This window comes from Sander lucioperca, chromosome 11, assembly GCF_008315115.2.
Source record: "Sander lucioperca isolate FBNREF2018 chromosome 11, SLUC_FBN_1.2, whole genome shotgun sequence".
NCBI classification, from domain to species: domain Eukaryota; kingdom Metazoa; phylum Chordata; class Actinopteri; order Perciformes; family Percidae; genus Sander; species Sander lucioperca.
In genome coordinates this window covers 23,360,270-23,379,079 of record NC_050183.1, presented here as the reverse complement: position 1 = coordinate 23,379,079, position 18,810 = coordinate 23,360,270, and the positions used below count along the sequence as shown (strand labels likewise).

The window sequence follows — 18,810 nt, the reverse complement described above, 5'->3', positions numbered from 1 at the left end:
ATAAAGTGTCTTGAGATAATGAAATGCACGGATAATTTGTTGTTTTCTCAGTGAAAAACAATATTGACATTGTAGTTGAAAAAGGAGCCTCATATAAGAATGACATTTCCTCCTATGAAGTCCGTTCATTCGCATTCGGAGATCGACACTTTTTGACTGACAAGATGGCGGATAGCGTAAAGAACAACTGCTAAAGTGAGTCGTTCAAAACCTTTTTTAGTAAACTCTGTGTACACAAACAGTGTTCTCAATGCTCAACTTAATGTTTAGAGCCCCTGTTGATACTTCAAGCAAAGTTTCATGTTGTGTCAAGCGTTCTTAGTGTTTTAAAAATAACAATTTTGATGCTATCATTCTAGTGCCCCTAGCACTCCCATTCAAAAGGCCATTTGACCGAAAACATGAATACAGTGAATCTTGAAAGTGGCGTTTCCGTCCTAATTATGCCTTTAAATTAAAGTTTGACTCGGGTATATTCACAAAAAGACCCTAGGTTGCATTTTGGCGAGAGTTACGCTATAAGCTAACACACATAACGTTGGACATATCGTTAGGTTGGTGTCAGTGGCGGTTCTACATTGAATAGCGCCCTGGGCGAAAAAAACACTTAAGAGAATCTAGTTATTTAACTATTGCAATTACAACAGGAAACACACTTTCTAAAGGTGCACAATCTCCACCTCCAACATTGCCAAAAGACAATGAGCACAATTCTGCACAAAATATGACAGTATAGGTTATGAGAACTTAAAATAAATATACACTATATACATAAATGTGCCAAAAATATATACAATCATAAAAAATTTAACAAGAGCAGAGAGCAACAAATAATATAAAATATAGAAATATTCTAAATAGCAAAAATCCTTCATCACACAAATGTGAAGACACACTAAAGAGAATCTAATTATTACACTATAGCACTAAGAACTAAAACTAAAACCTGACCTCTCTGGCCTTCCTTGACGCAAAATTATCAATGATGTCATCGACAGGGACAGACTGGGACCAAAAATCAGACCTGGCATTTTGGCCCAGACCGGCCCACCACATAAGATCACAAATACCACCCGTCCTTGCCCTCCCCTGAATAGGTATAGCTACTCCTACTCCTTAAAACTACTAACGCCATGTAATGAGTAAGCAAGAATCTGTGAGAGTTGACACATTAAATACTTTTTATTAATACAATAAAAACGGTATACTCCTCATGAATCATGAATCATAAATCTCTCTCTCTCTCTCTCTCTCTCTCTCTCTCTCTCTCTATATATATATATATATATATATATATACATACTTTTATTTATTTTTTTTAGCTTATATATATAAATACATATTTTTTATCATTTCAAGAGGCCCTGTGCTTTAATTTGAAGAGGTCTATCATGAGTTTTTGTCTGCCTAAGGAGATAGAAAAGCTATAATTCTCGTTAAGAATGTTTGCATGATGTGCAACGTTTATCTAGGCTACTAATGCAATCATACAGTAAAGCATGCCTACGTCTTTTATTGTTGTAGTGCTATCATCAACAGTTTGTCCACCACTCAGTTTTATCAAGGGCCAAAGTGTTTTAAGGGGAGTTGTGCTTACAGCAGGTTCTAGCCTCACAGTGGCGGCGCCAGAGATGTTCTTTTGCTGGTGCTTTGGGGTTGCTGGACGTTTCAGTGAGGGTGCTCTGAAATTTTGAGTTTCCCTTCACAAAAATAGGCTAACGTTACACACACTCGCGCAGATGCCCACCCACCTCCGCCGTGGTTTACTAAGCGAGCGAACGAGAGAGATTGATTTAAAGTTGCCGATACAACAGCACCATAGAACTCTGATTAGCCCACCAAACATATTTCAAATACCAGCCAACAAGCCGGGTTCAAACAATCATTACTGCAGCTCTCATACAGTGGCTCAGAAGATTAATGCAGCAGGCCAAATACACCACCCATAGCCAAGCACACACATAAACACACACGCGCATGTATCCTCACACAGTTTTCACACTTGCACGTATGGTCAAAATAGTGTAGTCATATCTGTAGTGACTTAATATATCTAAATAAGCCACTGAGGGCGAACACGTTTGTTGCCTGTTTGCGCATGTCCAGTGCGCTGTATAAGTTTAGATTCGGTGATCCATTTATTCACATTTCTGTAAAACACATGTTCACTGTAATGTTCTTCTACGAGACAGAGATAAGAGTAAAGTTCTTGCATGGACCCGTATCAGCTGACTCACCCACTGTGGCCTGGCTGTGCGATCCCCTGGTCTAATGTCATGTACAGCAGGGTGACATTAAGCATCCTCAGCAGCAATCACAGCCGTGGTCAGATCACCTTCCTCCAGCCGCTTTTCTTTGTCCCGGTTGGTGACAAGTTCACCATATCTCTCAGTCTCATTTACAGATTTTGATAAAGTCTCCACACCTTGAAGTTGAGGGAGTAAAAAACTATCCATTGCTAGCGTTAGACTCACTTCTCTAATCCTAACAGCTCCAAATATTGAGCTCTTTTTCTTCTTTGTGAATACGTTACTGCAGAAGTAAGGTCAAAAGTTCAATGTGTGCTGCACCCTTTGGCCGAATACCATCACCTGTGTTTTTTAGCTTAAAAACAATCGGTTTGTTTTATTAATGTATTTATTCATTTTTCAAATATAAATTATACTATTTACACATTAACGATTTTTTAGTTATTTATAAATCAACCACAGCAATTTCTTGGGGGTGCTAATGGGGTGCTATGGCAATCCTAGGGGTAGCTACAGCACCCTCTAGCCCCTCCCTGGCGCCGCCTCTCTAGCCTCACTCCATCTCTGTCCCTCTCCTCCTGAGTCTCCTCCTCACTCTGCATGCCGCTGTCACCGACACCACTATCACTATCATCAACCACGGGAGCTGATGGAGGTCCCGCTACTGCCTAAAACATGTCTTTTCGCTTTTTTCTTTAATTTGAGCCGCTTGGGTAACTTTGTTTGATTTTTGCGTTTAGACCATTGACATAAAAGAAAGGTTTAGACTCGTCTTGCTCCTTCTCTGTGTACTTCCCAGTTCTCCTGTTACCGTGTGTATATCTTTCGTGCCCGCACCGCTACGGACTAGTCCATTTCATTGTGAAAGTAGGGGGTGCCAGCAGGGCGCCTGCAGCTGCAGGGGGGGTACCGATTTGCTAATTCCCCACACAGTGAAACAATAGATAACAGAAAACCGCTTTTCAGCGCAGAGGACTTTTTTTGCCGCCCCCCATGTGACATGAAAAAATGCCGCCCCGGGCGGCTGCCTGGTTCGCCCATGCCAAAAACCGCCACTGGTTGGTGTGATCTGGGATCTGTGATCTGGGATCCTACAGTCTTCCCATTCTCTCCACTGATTCCTCACGTCTGTTTCCACTTTTGTCTTCATAAAAGCTCAGTATTTTGGGTCGGCAGCTTATGAAAACTTAAGTTCTGGGTTATTTAGCCTTTTGGTAGTGACTTTCAGCACACTGCAGCTTTTATGCATGTCTCTGTTGTTTTCTAGCAGACGGAATAAAGAGGGGGAAACTTTCACAGAATACAAGTCAACGGAGAGCAGAGAGATGTTTTCCACTCTGGTGGGGGCGGGACTTGCCTCTGTCTCTATTATTAAAGTCTCAATGTTTACATCAAGAATTTAACCCAAAGCAGTTACATTAAAGGGTAACTACCGTTTTTTTTTCATCTTGTCCAGTTTTGGTCCAGTATTGAGCAAAATCGCAATGACGGGCCGGTGCAAATCAAGCTGCAAATCAAGCTACAATGTAATCTAATGGGGCAATTGTGGAGCCTTGCATTTTGTCCTATAAAGGTGATTTCACATTGTCGAAAACATTTTAATATTGAGCCATTGTATTGAAAATATTTCAGATAAGAGGAGCCTATGATTTCTGTAGCCTACTCCGTTACAACAGACTACCTGAACGCTTTTTCTCGAGTTTCACTCTCCAAACCGCTGTCTTCGAACAAAAAGTCACGTCCTGAGATCGATGATGTTGTCAGACACTTTTAGTAACAATCAGTAGCAAAAAAATCACTTTTATTGGACAAAAAGCAAGGCTTCACAATTGCCCCATTAGGTTACATTGTATCTCGGCAAGGTTGAAAAAAATGGTAGTTAGCCTTTAAAGTACTTCTTATTCAACATGAACACAATAAAGTGCAGCTCTACAGACTCTACAGTCAGAGAGTTTAGAGATATTTCATTCAGATTTCCTTTTAAAATGGCCATGCCAGTTTCTCCCTCTCCAAAATGTATCCTGTAACTTGTAATTTAACTTTGGAGCGTTATCTAACCTTCCCAACAGCTAGCATGACATAGTTGATACCAATGGATTCCTCAGGTCTTCTAGTTTTATATGATACAGACAGAAACCCATTCTGGATTTTATCTATTGATATAGGATCATTCAAATTAAATCTATTTTTTTCAACCAGCCCTGATAGATATTTTATAAAATGTGAAATTAAATAGTTCAGAAACTACTCATAAAATATGATAAAAATAACTAAATGAAAGTTATTATGAAAAAGCTTAAACTTCATGTGACGTTAGTTCAGCAGATCATAAATAATGTATGTCTGTTTGTATATAAAATAGACACATTATAGAAACACACTGCAGACTGTATACACTGTAAAAAGGCTGTCTGTTGTGATTAAATGATGACAGAAGATACTTTAGCTACAAACACAAAGATCATCATCGTCTCATTCTCACAGCATTTGAGGCAACAAAGATATTTGCAGAGTAACATGTAGAATTATTTACAATAAGCAGGTTTATCTTTTATAGTGTGTAACTTTTATATTGTTCATGTGTGTAAAATCTGCATGTTTACTCTAATACTGATGGCCTCAGCTTCACATTGATTTAAAATGATAATCACATCTGGACTTACACAGCCTTTCTGCAGTTCCTCACAGCTGGAAGCAGTCTCCATCGTCCCTCCTCTGATGAGCTGAACCTGTTCAGGTCCAACTCATCCAGAACCTCCTCTGACATCTGCAGCATGTAGGCCAGAGCTGAGCAGTGGATCACAGAGAGTTTCTTCTCTGATCTGTTCTCTGACTTCAGGAACTCTTTGATCTCCTGATGGACTGAGTGGTCGTTCATCTCTGTCAGACAGTGGAAGATGTTGATGCTTCTGTCAGTAGAGATCTCATAACCGTTCATTTTCTTCAGGTTGTTGATGGCTCTCTGAATGATTTCTGGACTGTTGTCTGTCTGACCCAGCAGGCCTCCTAAGAGTCTCTGGTTGGACTCCAGAGAGAGGCCATGAAGGAAGCGGACAAACAGGTCCAGGTGGCCATTTTGACTTTCAAGGGATTTCTTCATGGCTTTCTTCAGGAAGACATCCAGGAATGGGTGATGGTGATGACGATGACTTGGATAAGAAGGACGAAGATGACCATCAACTCCCAGAGATGTCCTCCTCTGACTGAATCTTGTCAGGTGGTGACGGTAAATATCTCTGTTTCTCTCCAGGGATGAACTAACGTAGTCTTCTCCCCAGTGTCTCTCCAGGAAGTCCTTCAGTACCTGTGTCTTCCTGTTGGTGTAACAGTGGAACAGGTAGACTGCAGCCAGAAACTCCTGAACGCTCAGATGAACGAAGCAGTAGACTGTTTTCTGGAAGATCACACTCTCTCTTTTGAAGATCTGTGTACAAACTCCTGAGTACAGCGAGGCCTCTGTGACATCCAGACCACAGCGCTCCAGGTCTTCTTGGTAGAACATGATGTTTCCTTTCTCCAGCTGTTCAAACGCCAGCCTCCCCAGCTTCAGAAGAACTTCCCTGTCAGCCTCCGTCAGCTCCTGTGGACTCGTCTCATGTCCCTCAGCATACTTGAGCTTCTTCCTCTTTGTCTGAACCAGCAGGAAGTGTGAGTACATGTCAGTCAGGGTCTTGGGCAGCTCTCCTCTCTGGTCTGTAGTCAACATGTGGTCCAGAACTGTAGCAGTGATCCAGCAGAAGACTGGGATCAGACACATGATGTGGAGGCTCCTGGATGTCTTGATGTGGGAGATGATTCTGCTGGACAGCTCTTCATCACTGACTCTCTTCCTGAAGTACTCCTCCTTCTGGGCGTCAGTGAAGCCTTGTACTTCTGTTACCCTGTCGACACACGCAGGAGGGATCTGATTGGCTGCTGCAGGTCGGGAAGTTATCCAGACGAGAGCCGAGGGAAGCAGCTTCCCCTGGATGAGGTTTGTCAACAGCACGTTGACTGATGACTTCTGTGTGACATCAGAAACAGCCTCATTGTTGTTGAAATCCAGTGAAAGTCTGCTTTCATCCAGGCCGTCAAAGATGAAGAGAACTTTAGAGCCAGCGAGCTGCTCTGCTGTGACCTCCTGTAATGTTGGATGGAAAACACGGAGCAGCTCCAGAAGACTGTACTGCTCATCTTTGATCAAGTTCAGCTCCCTGAAGGAAAGAGGAATCACCAGACTGATATCTTGGTTTTCCAAACCCTTGACCCAGTCCAGACAGAACTTCTGCACTGAGAAGGTTTTTCCAACGCCAGCGACGCCGCTCGTCAGAACCACTCTGATGTGTTTCTGTTGGTCAGGTAAGGCTTTAAAGATGTCACAGCACTTGATTGGAGAGTCATGGAGGGTCTTCTTCTTGGAAGCTGTCTCGAGCTGCCTCACCTCATGTTGGGTATTAACCTCTTCACTCTGTCCATCTATGATGTACAGGGCAGTGTAGATCCTGTTGAGGAGGGTTCTACTTCCTGTTTCAGTTCCTTCAGTCACACGTTCAAATGTCCCCTTCAGCCTGATCCTATGTTTCACACGACCAACATACACTAAAAAAAGAACAGAAACAAGAAAGGTGAGAGACAGAACAAGAAAAAGAATGTGTGGTGATCATTTTCATTACCAATATGAAAACATATATTTCAGATGGACTTAAACTGTAACGGTAGTAATAATGATGTTATGCGCTTTATGTCTCAGTATTACAACAACCAGTGTTCAGACATGAAGTTAGTTAAATAATTCCTTGTAACTAACACAAAAAATCTGATGTGCATATTGCGTTAGTTGATATCACTAATCAACGATAAAAAAACGATATGTTGTGCAGCCCTAGTCTGTGCTGTCTGACTCAACAAATGTCTCAGTATTCCAACAACCAGTTGTGTGTTCAGACATGAAGACATCAGCAGACAGATGGACAGACTTACTTTGTTCAGAGATGCTCTGATTGGCTGTCTGCAGTCCAGCTCTGGTTCTGGATCTGGACGGCTGCTCCTCCTCAGAAACATCACTCCTCTTCCTCTTTCTGAAAAAACATTTCTTTATCACTAAAATGATTTGTTGATTGTTGTCGATACACATCAAGATTTGGCCAAACTGTCTAGAGTCAGTTAGGTTTCAACAGAGGTTAGAAGTGGTCTGAATATTGAGGAAGACCAGCATGTAACAGAATGTATGTAACATCAGCAAGAAAAACTGAAACTGAGTCATTAAACGAGTCAGTAACAGTTGTCTTACTTTGTGTCTGATGGTCCAGGTTCATTACTGAAGAATGGAGGTTCCTCTTTGGAAAAGTCACTCTTCACAGACAGACAGCCAGATACTACAGACTCTGCTCTCTGTCTGTTGTTCTGAACTCTGCAAACACCAACAGGTTTTATTTATAATCGTTTGAATCCTGGATAAATACTATTTATTAAAGGAGAACTCCGGGCAATTTTTACATTAATCTTGATCGCTATAAGTATGTGAGTACTGTTGAAAGCAAAAAACAACGAGCCAAATCGGTGCTAGCAATATGGAGCTGCTGCAGCTAATGCCGAGAGCTCTCACTTAATTACAACGGCAGTTTTGGGGGCATATCATAAAGAGTGCCTTTGTGCCTCTTAACAGACACAACATGCAATTAAAATGTCTGTGCAACATGAACAGGGCCCTTACATGACGACAAGATGCGTTTTCAACTCAGACATTGTTTAAATTCACCTACCCTGTTAGCTGCTAGCTGCCGTCTGGGATGAGTGAGTGTGTTCAGCCAGGCTTCAGTAATAATCATCAAGCAGCAGTTCTGTGTGTATTTGTAGCATATATATCTATTTTGTGTGCGATCCATCTGGCGTTGGTGAATAGTAGTCTCTGCAGTGGTGACCTGTCTGTTAGTTGCCTTAGCCAGGCTAGCAGGGCCGACCGGCATCCTTCTACTTCCTCCCCGCCTTCCTCACCTGCCGCGGCCGACAACAATCCACGGGCGCCCGCTGGTCTGGTGGATGTCCTCCAGAGGACAGTTCATGCTTTCGCGGCAAAAAAAGTTCATTTCCCCCTCAAAAATAGGTAATTGAGCACTGTAGTGGTTATGATTATATCAGTGACTATGTAACTACATGGAAACGGGCCACATGATGCCTGTTTCTTGTACAGTAATAGCGTTACTGAAGGCTGGCTCTAGCTCCATAGTTACATTACTCCAAGCTTCTTCCCTTGTGAACACCTCCGCTCTTCACTCGTCACACATTACGCTCCGATCTGCACACTGCTGTTTACCTTTTCCTGCTACAACTGAATTCCCGCGGGACTTCAGTGCAAGACTACAGCTAGCCTCCTGTAACGCTGTTACTTTACAAGAAACAGGCATCATTTGGCCCGTTTCCATGTCGTTACATAGTCACTGATATAATCATAACCACTACAGTGCTCAGTTACCTATTTTTGAGGGGGAAATAAACTTTTTTCGCTGCAAAAATTTCGCCGTGAAAGCATGAACTGTCCTCTGGAGGACATCCACCAGACCACCGGGCGCCCGTGAATTGTTGTCGGCCGCGGCAGGTGAGGAAGGCGGGGAGGAAGTAGAAGGATGCCGGTCGGCCCTGCTAGCCTGGCTAAGGCTACTAACACACAGTTCACCACTGCAGAGACTACTATTCACCAACGCCAGATGGATCGCACACAAAATGGATATATATGCTACAAATACACACAGAACTGCTGCTTGATGATTATTACCGAAGCCTGGCTGAACTCACTCATCCCAGACGGCAGCTAGCAGCTAACAGCTAGCAGCTAACAGGGTAGGTGAATTTAAACAATGTCTGAGTTGAAAACGCATCTTGTTGTCATGTAAGGGCCCTGTTCATGTTGCACAGACATTTTAATTGCATGTTGTGTCTGTTAAGAGGCACAAAGGCACTCTTTATGATATGCCCCCAAAACTGCCGTTTTAGCTAACGAGAGCTCTCAGCATTAGCTGCAGCAGCTCCATGATGCTAGCACTGATTTGGCTCATTTTTTTTTGCTATCGATAGTACTCACATACTTATAGCGATCAAGATTAACGTAAAAATTGCCCGGAGTTCTCCTTTAAGCCATTTATGGAACTCTAAACACACAAACTACTGCTACTGTGAATAATTCTGAGTCATGAAATGAGTTAGCAGCAGTTTTCTTACTTTGTGTCTGAGGGTCCAGGTTCATTACTGAAGAATGGAGGTTCCTCTTTGGAAAAGTCACTCTTCATAGACAGACAGCCAGATACTACAGACTCTGCTCTCTGTCTGTTGTTCTGAACTCTGCAAACACCAACAGGTTTTATTTATAATCGTTTGAATCCTGGATAAATGCTCTGTATTAAGCCATTCATGGAACTCTAAACACACAATCTGCTGCTACTGTGAATAATTAGGAAGATTAAAAGTTTGTATGTAGGAAACTGAGTCATGAAATGAGTTAGTATCAGTTGTCTTACTTTGTGTCTGAGGGTCCAGATTCATTACTGAAGAATGGAGGTTCCTCTTTGGACCGGTCACTCTTCATAGACTGACAGCCAGATACTACAGACTCTGCTCCGTCCTCCTCTTCCTCCAAATCACTCATCTTCTGATCTGAAGTCAGTCTGAGAGGTAAAACAGTTGGTGAGCAGCATTTAAAAGAAACACGTTTGTTCAAGAGTCACAGGCTGAGAGAATATTCTCAATTTAGAGTTACCGCTTTTCAGAGCTTTATTCTTTTTTACAAAGTTTCTCCTACCAACACTTTTCTTTACATTATTTCTCCATGTTGTGAACTGCAACATGTTCCTGATTCTTTCTCACGTCCTTACTTTATGTATGTATATCCCAGCATGCAATGAAAATAACATAATAATGCCGAAGTTCGAAGATGAATGAGTCAGAATAACATATTACATGCTTTGATCTCCTTATATATAGCTAGGCAGTGTTCTGAGCAGCCTGGATGGATCACAGCTGGTGGTATAACACCCATCATAACCACCAGACACTTGAGACTTGACTTGGACTCGAGCTCAGAGACTTGTGGGCATCATGGGTTTAGGATATGGCTCCAAGAGGCTTTTTTATAAGTCTGGACATGATACATATGACTACTAAATTCCATACATCTAGGTGAAACGCACTGCAGGGGCTATTTCTTTCAAATTTTGTAAGGGCCGCTATTGAGCCAAATTACAACAACTTTCTCTTTCATGGTGACACATCAAAGGTGCAACGCGCTTCAACAAAAAAATCACAATGTTCAAAGTGAAGCCCCATCAAGGTCTGAAGGCTTTCCTGAACACATCTGAGTAGGATCTGGTTAACCCTCTAGAGAGGACATCAAAGTGTAATGACTGAAACTTTCTGTTGCCAGTAGGGGGCGCTACTATTATATCTCAATACTGATATGTAGATGTCTCAGGCCAGGACCTTTATAAAGCCTGAGCAGTTTGGGGCAGTAGTTACAAACAACTTCCTGTTTGGCGAGGGAACATCAACATGCTACGCCCGTATGATAAAAAAATTAAAAATTAAAAGCTTCGCAATTTAGCTTTGCGAAGGTCTTTAGAAATCTGTACAAGTTGGTTGAATTACAACCCCTGAAAATAGTCAAAATGGTAAAAAATAATCATTTTCAATTCAAAATGTCTTTGACGCGGTTGGTGTTCGGGCCCTAAATACATGGATGGCCGCTGCATCTGCAAAAACAGCGAGCGTGAAAACGCCCGCATGTTAAGTTAAGTTATTAGCATACATGCTCCTAAATACATTTTACAGTTTGCACACATATATTTAGTTGCAAAAGAGTCATTTTTGATGATCAAACAGGTAAACTTGTGTGATGTCAGCCTGTTAAATGTGAATATTGTTCTAGTTTCTTCTCTCCTCTAAGAGAGGAAACTGAATATCTTTGAGTTTTGGACAAAACAAGACATTTGAGGACACCATCTTGGGCTTTTTGGGAAACACTGATCAACATTTTAGAGACCAAACTACTAATCCATTCATCCAGAAAATAATCCACAGATAAATCGACTATGAAATTAATCGTTAGTTGCAGCACAAACAAAACCTGCAGCTTCCGTTTGGTTCTGGTAATTAGACGTGGAAATGTACGTGTGCAGTATTAATATTCACACGTAGATTCGTAGATGTATATTACTTCTATTTGCACTTCGGTGGTGATCGGCCATGAAAAATCATCAGACCAGATTTTAAGTCTTAAGTATCTGGATATGACAAACAACGGTGAACTGTGTCAGCAGCGTGAGTGAAGAGCTCGCACTGTCGAGCCCTGTGAATATTTTCCTGAAGTGTAAATTCTCAAATGGAGATTCTCGGGGGTTTTGCTGCAGAAGTAGAATCATTAATTTGTGGCTATAAAACCCAGAAAAGATCCATCTGAGTTAGAAACAGTATATGTACTAATAGTTCTGCATCATTAATATAAATCTTTTAGCAGAACATATTGTCTTCAGCCTCAACGTATCATCATCTTCATCAGGTCAGCTGACAGTAAACAGTCTCTTACTTTGTGTCTGATGGTCCAGGTTCATTACTGAAGAATGGAGGTTCCTCTTTGGAAAAGTCACTCTTCATAGACAGACAGCCAGATACTACAGACTCTGCTCCGTCCTCCTCTTCCTCCAAATCACTCATCTTCTGATCTGAAGTCAGTCTGAGAGGTAAAACAGTTGGTGAGCAGCATTTAAAAGAAACACGTTTGTTCAAGAGTCACAGGCTGAGAGAATATGCAGAATTTAGAGTCACCGCTTTTCAGAGCTTTACGCCGCCTTCACAGTGGCAGATGAAATCAGCTCCGATACGGCTTCGAAACGACCGGAAGTAGACCAGAGTACCCCTACAGGGACACATACCCCCTGCAGTCCTTTAGAGTACTCCTACAGGGACACGTACCCCCTGCAGTCCTCCAAAGTACCCCTAGAGGGACACGTACCCCCTGCAGTCCTCCAAAGTACCCCTAGAGGGACACGTACCCTCATTTGAGAACCACTGGCCTAGAGCATCAGGTGTGTGAAAACATGGAGGCCAACATAACCAAAGATTTGCTGTTTTCTTATGCGAGCATCCAAACAGCCAGTAGCAGAGATAGCGTGGGTGCGTGGGTGCGTGGGTGCGTGGGTGCGTGGATGCGTGGGTGCGTGGGTGCGTGTGTGCGGCCGCCCCAGGGCCCCATGCCAATTAGTGGCCCCTCAAACGCCGCTGATCTTGCGTCACTTGACGAGAACGGGGCCGAAAGTGACACGTTGCAGATTATTAGCTGAAAGAAGCTAATTACTGCACGTGATCTCTGATGATAATCCAGCTCTTCTTATCAAACATATATTTAATAGAGCCATGTCAGTTATATAGTGTGGCACTGATTGAGTGCACCTGGTCTGTTCAGTACCATCGCTGTCCATCAGCTGTCTCTGTCTGTTTTAAAATGACTTGGTAGCAGAGGGCCCCGTGATGAAGCTCCGCCCCCATTGTACTGAGAGTCTAGCTCCGCCCCTGCAAACAGCACATGGACAGGTGTGTGTTATCTGCAGGACAACCAACGGGAAAGGACACGGATAAGCTGTTGTTTTATACACGGGCCTGTTTATGAATAATCTGAAACATGTTATATCTGTGTATGTTTCTCAGCAGAGGCGTTTGTCCACAATAAATAATTTATTGTCATTGAAATATGTTCAGTGAACCAAAGTCGCCTCCATCAAACATCAGTTGTCAACAACGCGTCACCAACTGGGAATCTCTGTTAGCAAAATCTAGCTCCAGTTTCTCACCTCTGATTCCCACAGGAAGTGACATGAATGATGACGTTTTCACTCGGAAAAATGTTTTTCCGATGTCCTTGAATGCACGGTTATTCCCCAGTGTTTCCTCTATGTTGATTGGCAAGTGGCGGTCCGGTCAGAAATGTACAAAAAGCCATCTATCAGCAGTGATTGTTAGAGAGCACGTCGGAGAATAGCGCGGACACGCGCTTCACAATGCAAATGGGAACGCGTACCACTCAGAGAAAAGGGAGAAAGAAAAAAGAGACAGGCTGTCTGGAGGATCCAGTTGAGATGGCACGTGTGTATCCTTGAGAACTGTAAGTCGTATAAGGCCGGTTACACACTGGATGCGTCGCGCGAGCGTGTCAGCTGCGTGGCGTGTCCGTTTTTATTTCGGCTCTCATGGTAACAGGTCAGAGCTTACACACTGCCTGCCTGAGACACCTGCCTGCTAGAAATAGAACCGACGCCTATTTTTCACGCGAGACGCGAGCGTGTTGGAAGCGTTTCCAGGCAAAATAGAATAGGAAAATATGTTTATATGTCATTTAGACACAAATGCATATTAATAAATGACATGTTAATGTTTGAAAGTCTCGAGGTTTTGACATTAATGCAGATATAAATGTAATTTAAAAAAAAAAAAAATCGATTTTCTAATATTGCACCTGACAATCCAGAAGGAAACATTCTGGAGCCTATTTCACCGTCAATTCTGCCGACGTTGTCTTTGCTGTAATCAGATCAGAATATATTTATGTTTGTGTTCATGGGAAACCATGTGTTCAGACAAGGCTAGCAGCAGCAGTCAGACACCTTTCTGGTGTAAAGACATAGAAAACGCCACGCAGTCGCCATGCAGCCAGTGTGTAACCGGCCTAACTTATGTTGTCAGTTCATTTAAGCCTATTAGTCTATAGTTCTTGCACATTTTTAGTTTCACCTTCACCTGCAAGCTAAATTGCACGTGGCTGTTGACTCGATATAATAGCGATTGCTCAACGCCCTTGCTCACGTTTGTATTTTAGGTGCATTATTTACATGCTGAAGTCGTTACACTGCATTAAGATACTGGAAGTGCCGGAATTCCATAACTACTACGGTCTAGGGCAGTGGTTCTCAAACTTTTTTCAATAATGTACCCCTTTTGAATTGTTTCTTTAAGCCAAGTACCCCCTGACCAGCGTGAATCATTTTTAGTAGAAAGAAAAGTCTATATGAAGAGGAACAGTACAGCGTTGTCAGCAATAGATTTACTAAACTACAGCCTTGTACCTGAAAAAACATTTAAATACTGATGAGAAAAGGAGACGACAAAACCTTGGAAAAAAGATGGTAGAAAGAAGGAAGGAAGTAAGGCAAGAATAGGTCGACAATAGTATCAAAAACTTCAAAAACAGTGACATAACTTTGAAAAAAAGGCAAGAATAGGTCCAAAGAAGGCGATCCAAATGTCACATTTTTGGTAGGAAAAAAAAGGCTACATAAAGAGGAACAATGTTCTGGACAACAGCCTTGTAACTATTAAACAATGTGTTAAATATCTCACGTACCCCCTGCAGTCCTCCAAAGTACCCCCCCATTTGAGAACCACTGGTCTAGGGGGACCATCTAGCAGCATGTAGGCTGAGCTACTCAGCATTAATGGGCCACCTCTTTCTGAATTCCCCTATGAACGAGCCTTGGAGTTATTTTTCCAAAAGCCAAGAAAAATCTAATGCACACAGCGAGGCTGCTAACTTTGCCACTGAGGCAAAGATGCAGTTAGTTTCATTATGAATGGTTTCATCCTATACTTTGGATTTTGGTTTCCCTATGAAGAATTTGTTGTAAAATTCATTTTGTAGACCGACAGTTCCTCAAAAACACAGCTCAATCAAAACTGAAAATGAAAATATGCCTCATTGTGTTTGAATAGAGGTGAATAAATATATTTGTTTGTGTTGCAGCGAAGTGTCAGATCGTGGGACTGGGGGGGGGGTTTCCAACAGATCTGCCCCCACTGCTAAAAAAAAATCCTGAAGGAAACACTGTCCCTTATTAGAAATGCCTTGGTAGTGTGTGCGTAGCGACCGGGGGCCCCAATCCTCCGCCTACACTAACGCCCGTATCCTCCCTTCACAGCACATTTAAGACTAATATAAGTAGCCGATGTTATTTTGTCCTCGTTGCTTTGGGGTCAACTTTTGTGATCCAGGCTCAGGTCCCTGACGTGAAAGCCCTCTTACTGCTTTATATTGCATTATATATTTGATATATTTTGAATGTCATCTGTGTTTTCCTTCTCATAGGATAAATAAAAGTATTCACACCATAAATTGGTGCATACAAGTGTGTCAGAATGCAGGAATTGAAGTCTTTGACGCTCAAAATAACCCTGGGGGAGGACACCCAGACTAATATATACATACATATATATAGGCCACACACACACACACACACACACACACACACACATAGACTTTAACAGTAAAATAATAACTGTTGGATTACCACTCACCCTGCCTCAGCCTTCAGTTCCCTCCTCCTGCTCTGGTGGAGTCTGAACTGACTGAGTCTCAGCTTCCATTTACAGGAAATCACATGACTTCATCTGAGGGGGAGAGTCTTTTTAACTCTCCTGCTGCTGGTCAAGCTGCCACCTCCAGTGACACTGATGGGATGTTAAAGTTGATCTATGCCTCCATCTTGTGGTCACATTTGATATAACATCTGCATTACATACTTGGAACTGCAGCCTGAATACTGAGGGTTAAACACATGGATCCACACATTTCATCTATTATTTATATATTATATATATTATATTTATAAGTTATTATTATAATATTATTATTAGTTTTGACTTTTGGATTTCATTTTAGTTTTAATATTTCAGAGTGTGTTTGTTGTTTTATAGCTGACCAAAACAACCCTGTAAAACCATTTGTATCATATTTGCTACGCAAGTTTGTGAAACCTCTATCTCATCAAGTGATCAATATTTTCCTTAAACACCTGTTGTATAATCTGATACATGTATTCTGCCCTTTTACCTGTTCAAAATGACTGCTGTCATTAAATCCTCCACACACTTTTGGCAGGGAACAAGCAAAGGGGTCAGCTTCTCCTCGGACCGCGAACCTCCTATGGCGCCATTTTGATGCTACCAAGCCATCACCTCCTGTTAGCATCCCATTGACTGCCATTCATTTTGATGCTACCAAGCCATCTCCTCCCGTTAGCATCCCATTGACTGCCATTCATTTTGATGCTACCAAGCCATCACCTCCTGTTAGCATCCCATTGACTGCCATTCATTCTGATGCTACCAAGCCATCACCTCCTGTTAGCATCCCATTGACTGCCATTCATTTTGATGCTACCAAGCCATCTCCTCCCGTTAGCATCCCATTGACTGCCATTCATTTTGACGTCACTTTGACAGAGAATAACTTTACATCTGAAGAGTTTAAAGACTCTATTTGTCCATTGTTTATTTCTAAAGAAACACGACAATGTATAAAAGGCTCCATTACCTTGTAGCTCACGTTATGGCTCCGTAGCAGACGTTTTTATAAAAATAGGCTAACGATTGGGTCATAACCACGAGACTTACTGTCTCATAGTAGAGGAATTACCGTATAGTACAGGAGAAGCTCTCAGGCAGTTTGGACTTCCATTAGCTGTTTAAGTTTAATTACTAATGTTAACTATCATTTTAGTGATCGATAATTAGCCTGTGTCTATGTTATCTCCTTACATATACCTACGCTCTCCGTCTCTGCTAGATTGGGAATGATTGAGATTTCTCTTGGCACAGCTACCAGAAGACTTCCAACTTTCAGACAGGTTGCTCACGTCACATCTACGTCTTCAAGCTCAGTTGGAGGCTGCTCAGTAACGCTCAGCCATCACCGGGAAAGAGACTTCACTGGTCTCCGTCCAGAGACACGGGACCTGCTGCTCCACTCTTATATATGTCTATGGGAACAAGTTGCTAATTTTCATATAGTAAGAATGGCAAGAATAGCATTTATATTACTAATTTTTTTTAAATAAATATCTTCTTCTTCTTGAAACAATGCATAATTACTTAAAAATTCATTATTTATATTACAGTTAAATCGTGTTTAAAATGTGTGTATCAAATTTGATACTGCAGGTATTTAAGGTTCTTTATCCCTGAACTTTCAAGTCACATTTTTGTAATGTGATCTACATCATGCCTACCACTATACAAACACACACTATTTTGATGATTTAAGTAATGTAATTAATGACTAAAATGCCATCTTAAAATACATTTTGGGTATTTTCAAAATAACAATAACATAATCGCTATGCTATATCAACCAATTTGTGTATTTTTAGATGTCAAAAAGACTAGAGGAAGAAGAAGTATATTGAAAATGTCATCAGCATGATAGTAGATGGCAATTCAAGTGACATGGAGCAGTTAGGGGATGATGAGGAGGAGGAGGAGGAGGAGGAATGGACTCTTAAGGCTATGCATGATAATGGAAGTTCAGATAGCAGTGATGAGGAAGACTATCAAGATGAAAGTGGAGCCCATACAGGCATGGAAGTTGAGGTCCCAACAACAACACATTTTTGTACCTAAAATTAACATTGTTGTGAGCAAAACGTTGCCCAAAACGCCCAATGTATCAAACATGGTACAAAAAATATATCATAAACAAAATAAATAAATAAGGGTTTAATAAACATCTAAATCCCAAACATTTGAATTTTCTGGTTATTTTTTCATGTGTCAGGCTTTTAATATTGACAGTTCAACTGTATGAAATAATTAACAACGTCATCTCGTGTTGCCAAAGTACTGTCCCATTACACAAGTTCGCATTTCACCAAGAACAGTTAAGATTCCTGGAAATGTCCTTGACACACCCATTTTACCGAGGATGCATTGGTTGGTAACTTGTATGAACTTGGCAGCACCCGTATCCCAACATTCATTTCGGCATTCAATGATGGTCAGGTTTCCGGTACATAGACAGCTCAAAAACGGGACAATGTTAACAACTGTCGTCATCTTATTCATCACTAAATTCACTTCTGAGAACATTTTAGGCGAGAAATGAATGGTTTAGATTTCGAATATAGGCAGTCTTGCGAAAATCTTTGCTGAATTGACAATTTGCTCCAAAGTTTTTGGAGTTTTCGGAGCTCCATAAAGTGACGCGGCAGCCAGCTTGCGCCTGCCGGGGCCGCTAGCTCATCGCTCGGACAGTCACGCTCAGAGACCCGGCTGTGAGCCGGAGGTCCCGTAAATAAGAGGCTTTTATTTCACTGTTGACGGATTGTTTGTTTAAATATCACAAATGTCCATCATAAGATTAACGGGAACCTGTGGTTAACTGTCTTTATGGAGTTAAACTCCACAAGCACACACACACACACACACACACACACACACAATGCAGCTTCACACACACACACACACACACACTGCAGCTTCACACACACACACACACACACACACACACACACACACACACACTGCAGCTTCACACACACACACACACACACACACACTGCAGCTTCACACACACACACACACACACACACACACACACACACCGCAGCTTCACACACACACACACACACACACACACACACACACACACACACACCGCAGCTTCACACACACACAGACACACGCACACACACGCACACACACGCACACACACACACACACACGCACACACACGCACACACACGCACACACACTGCAGCTTCACACACACACACAC

General features: G+C 42.0%; 1 protein-coding gene and 1 long non-coding RNA gene across 2 annotated transcripts in view; one reads left to right on the top strand and one right to left on the bottom strand.

The window, feature by feature from the left end:
* The window catches only part of LOC118496222, a 30,490-nt gene extending 27,973 nt beyond the window's left edge, over window positions 1–2,517 (top strand). The window contains exon 4 of the long non-coding RNA XR_004898740.1: window positions 2,506–2,517. This is a non-coding gene — a long non-coding RNA (uncharacterized LOC118496222). The remainder of the gene's footprint in view (window positions 1–2,505) is intronic.
* The window catches only part of LOC116065088 (NACHT, LRR and PYD domains-containing protein 3-like), a 321,141-nt gene extending 309,200 nt beyond the window's left edge, over window positions 1–11,941 (bottom strand). The window contains exons 1-2 of the mRNA XM_036007044.1: window positions 11,800–11,941; window positions 9,740–9,886 (exon numbers count right to left, since the gene is read on the bottom strand). Of these exons, the coding sequence (XP_035862937.1) occupies window positions 9,740–9,886; window positions 11,800–11,927 (275 nt within the window). The 5' untranslated portion in view covers window positions 11,928–11,941. The remainder of the gene's footprint in view (window positions 1–9,739; window positions 9,887–11,799) is intronic.
* Between the last annotated feature and the right edge of the window lie 6,869 nt (window positions 11,942–18,810).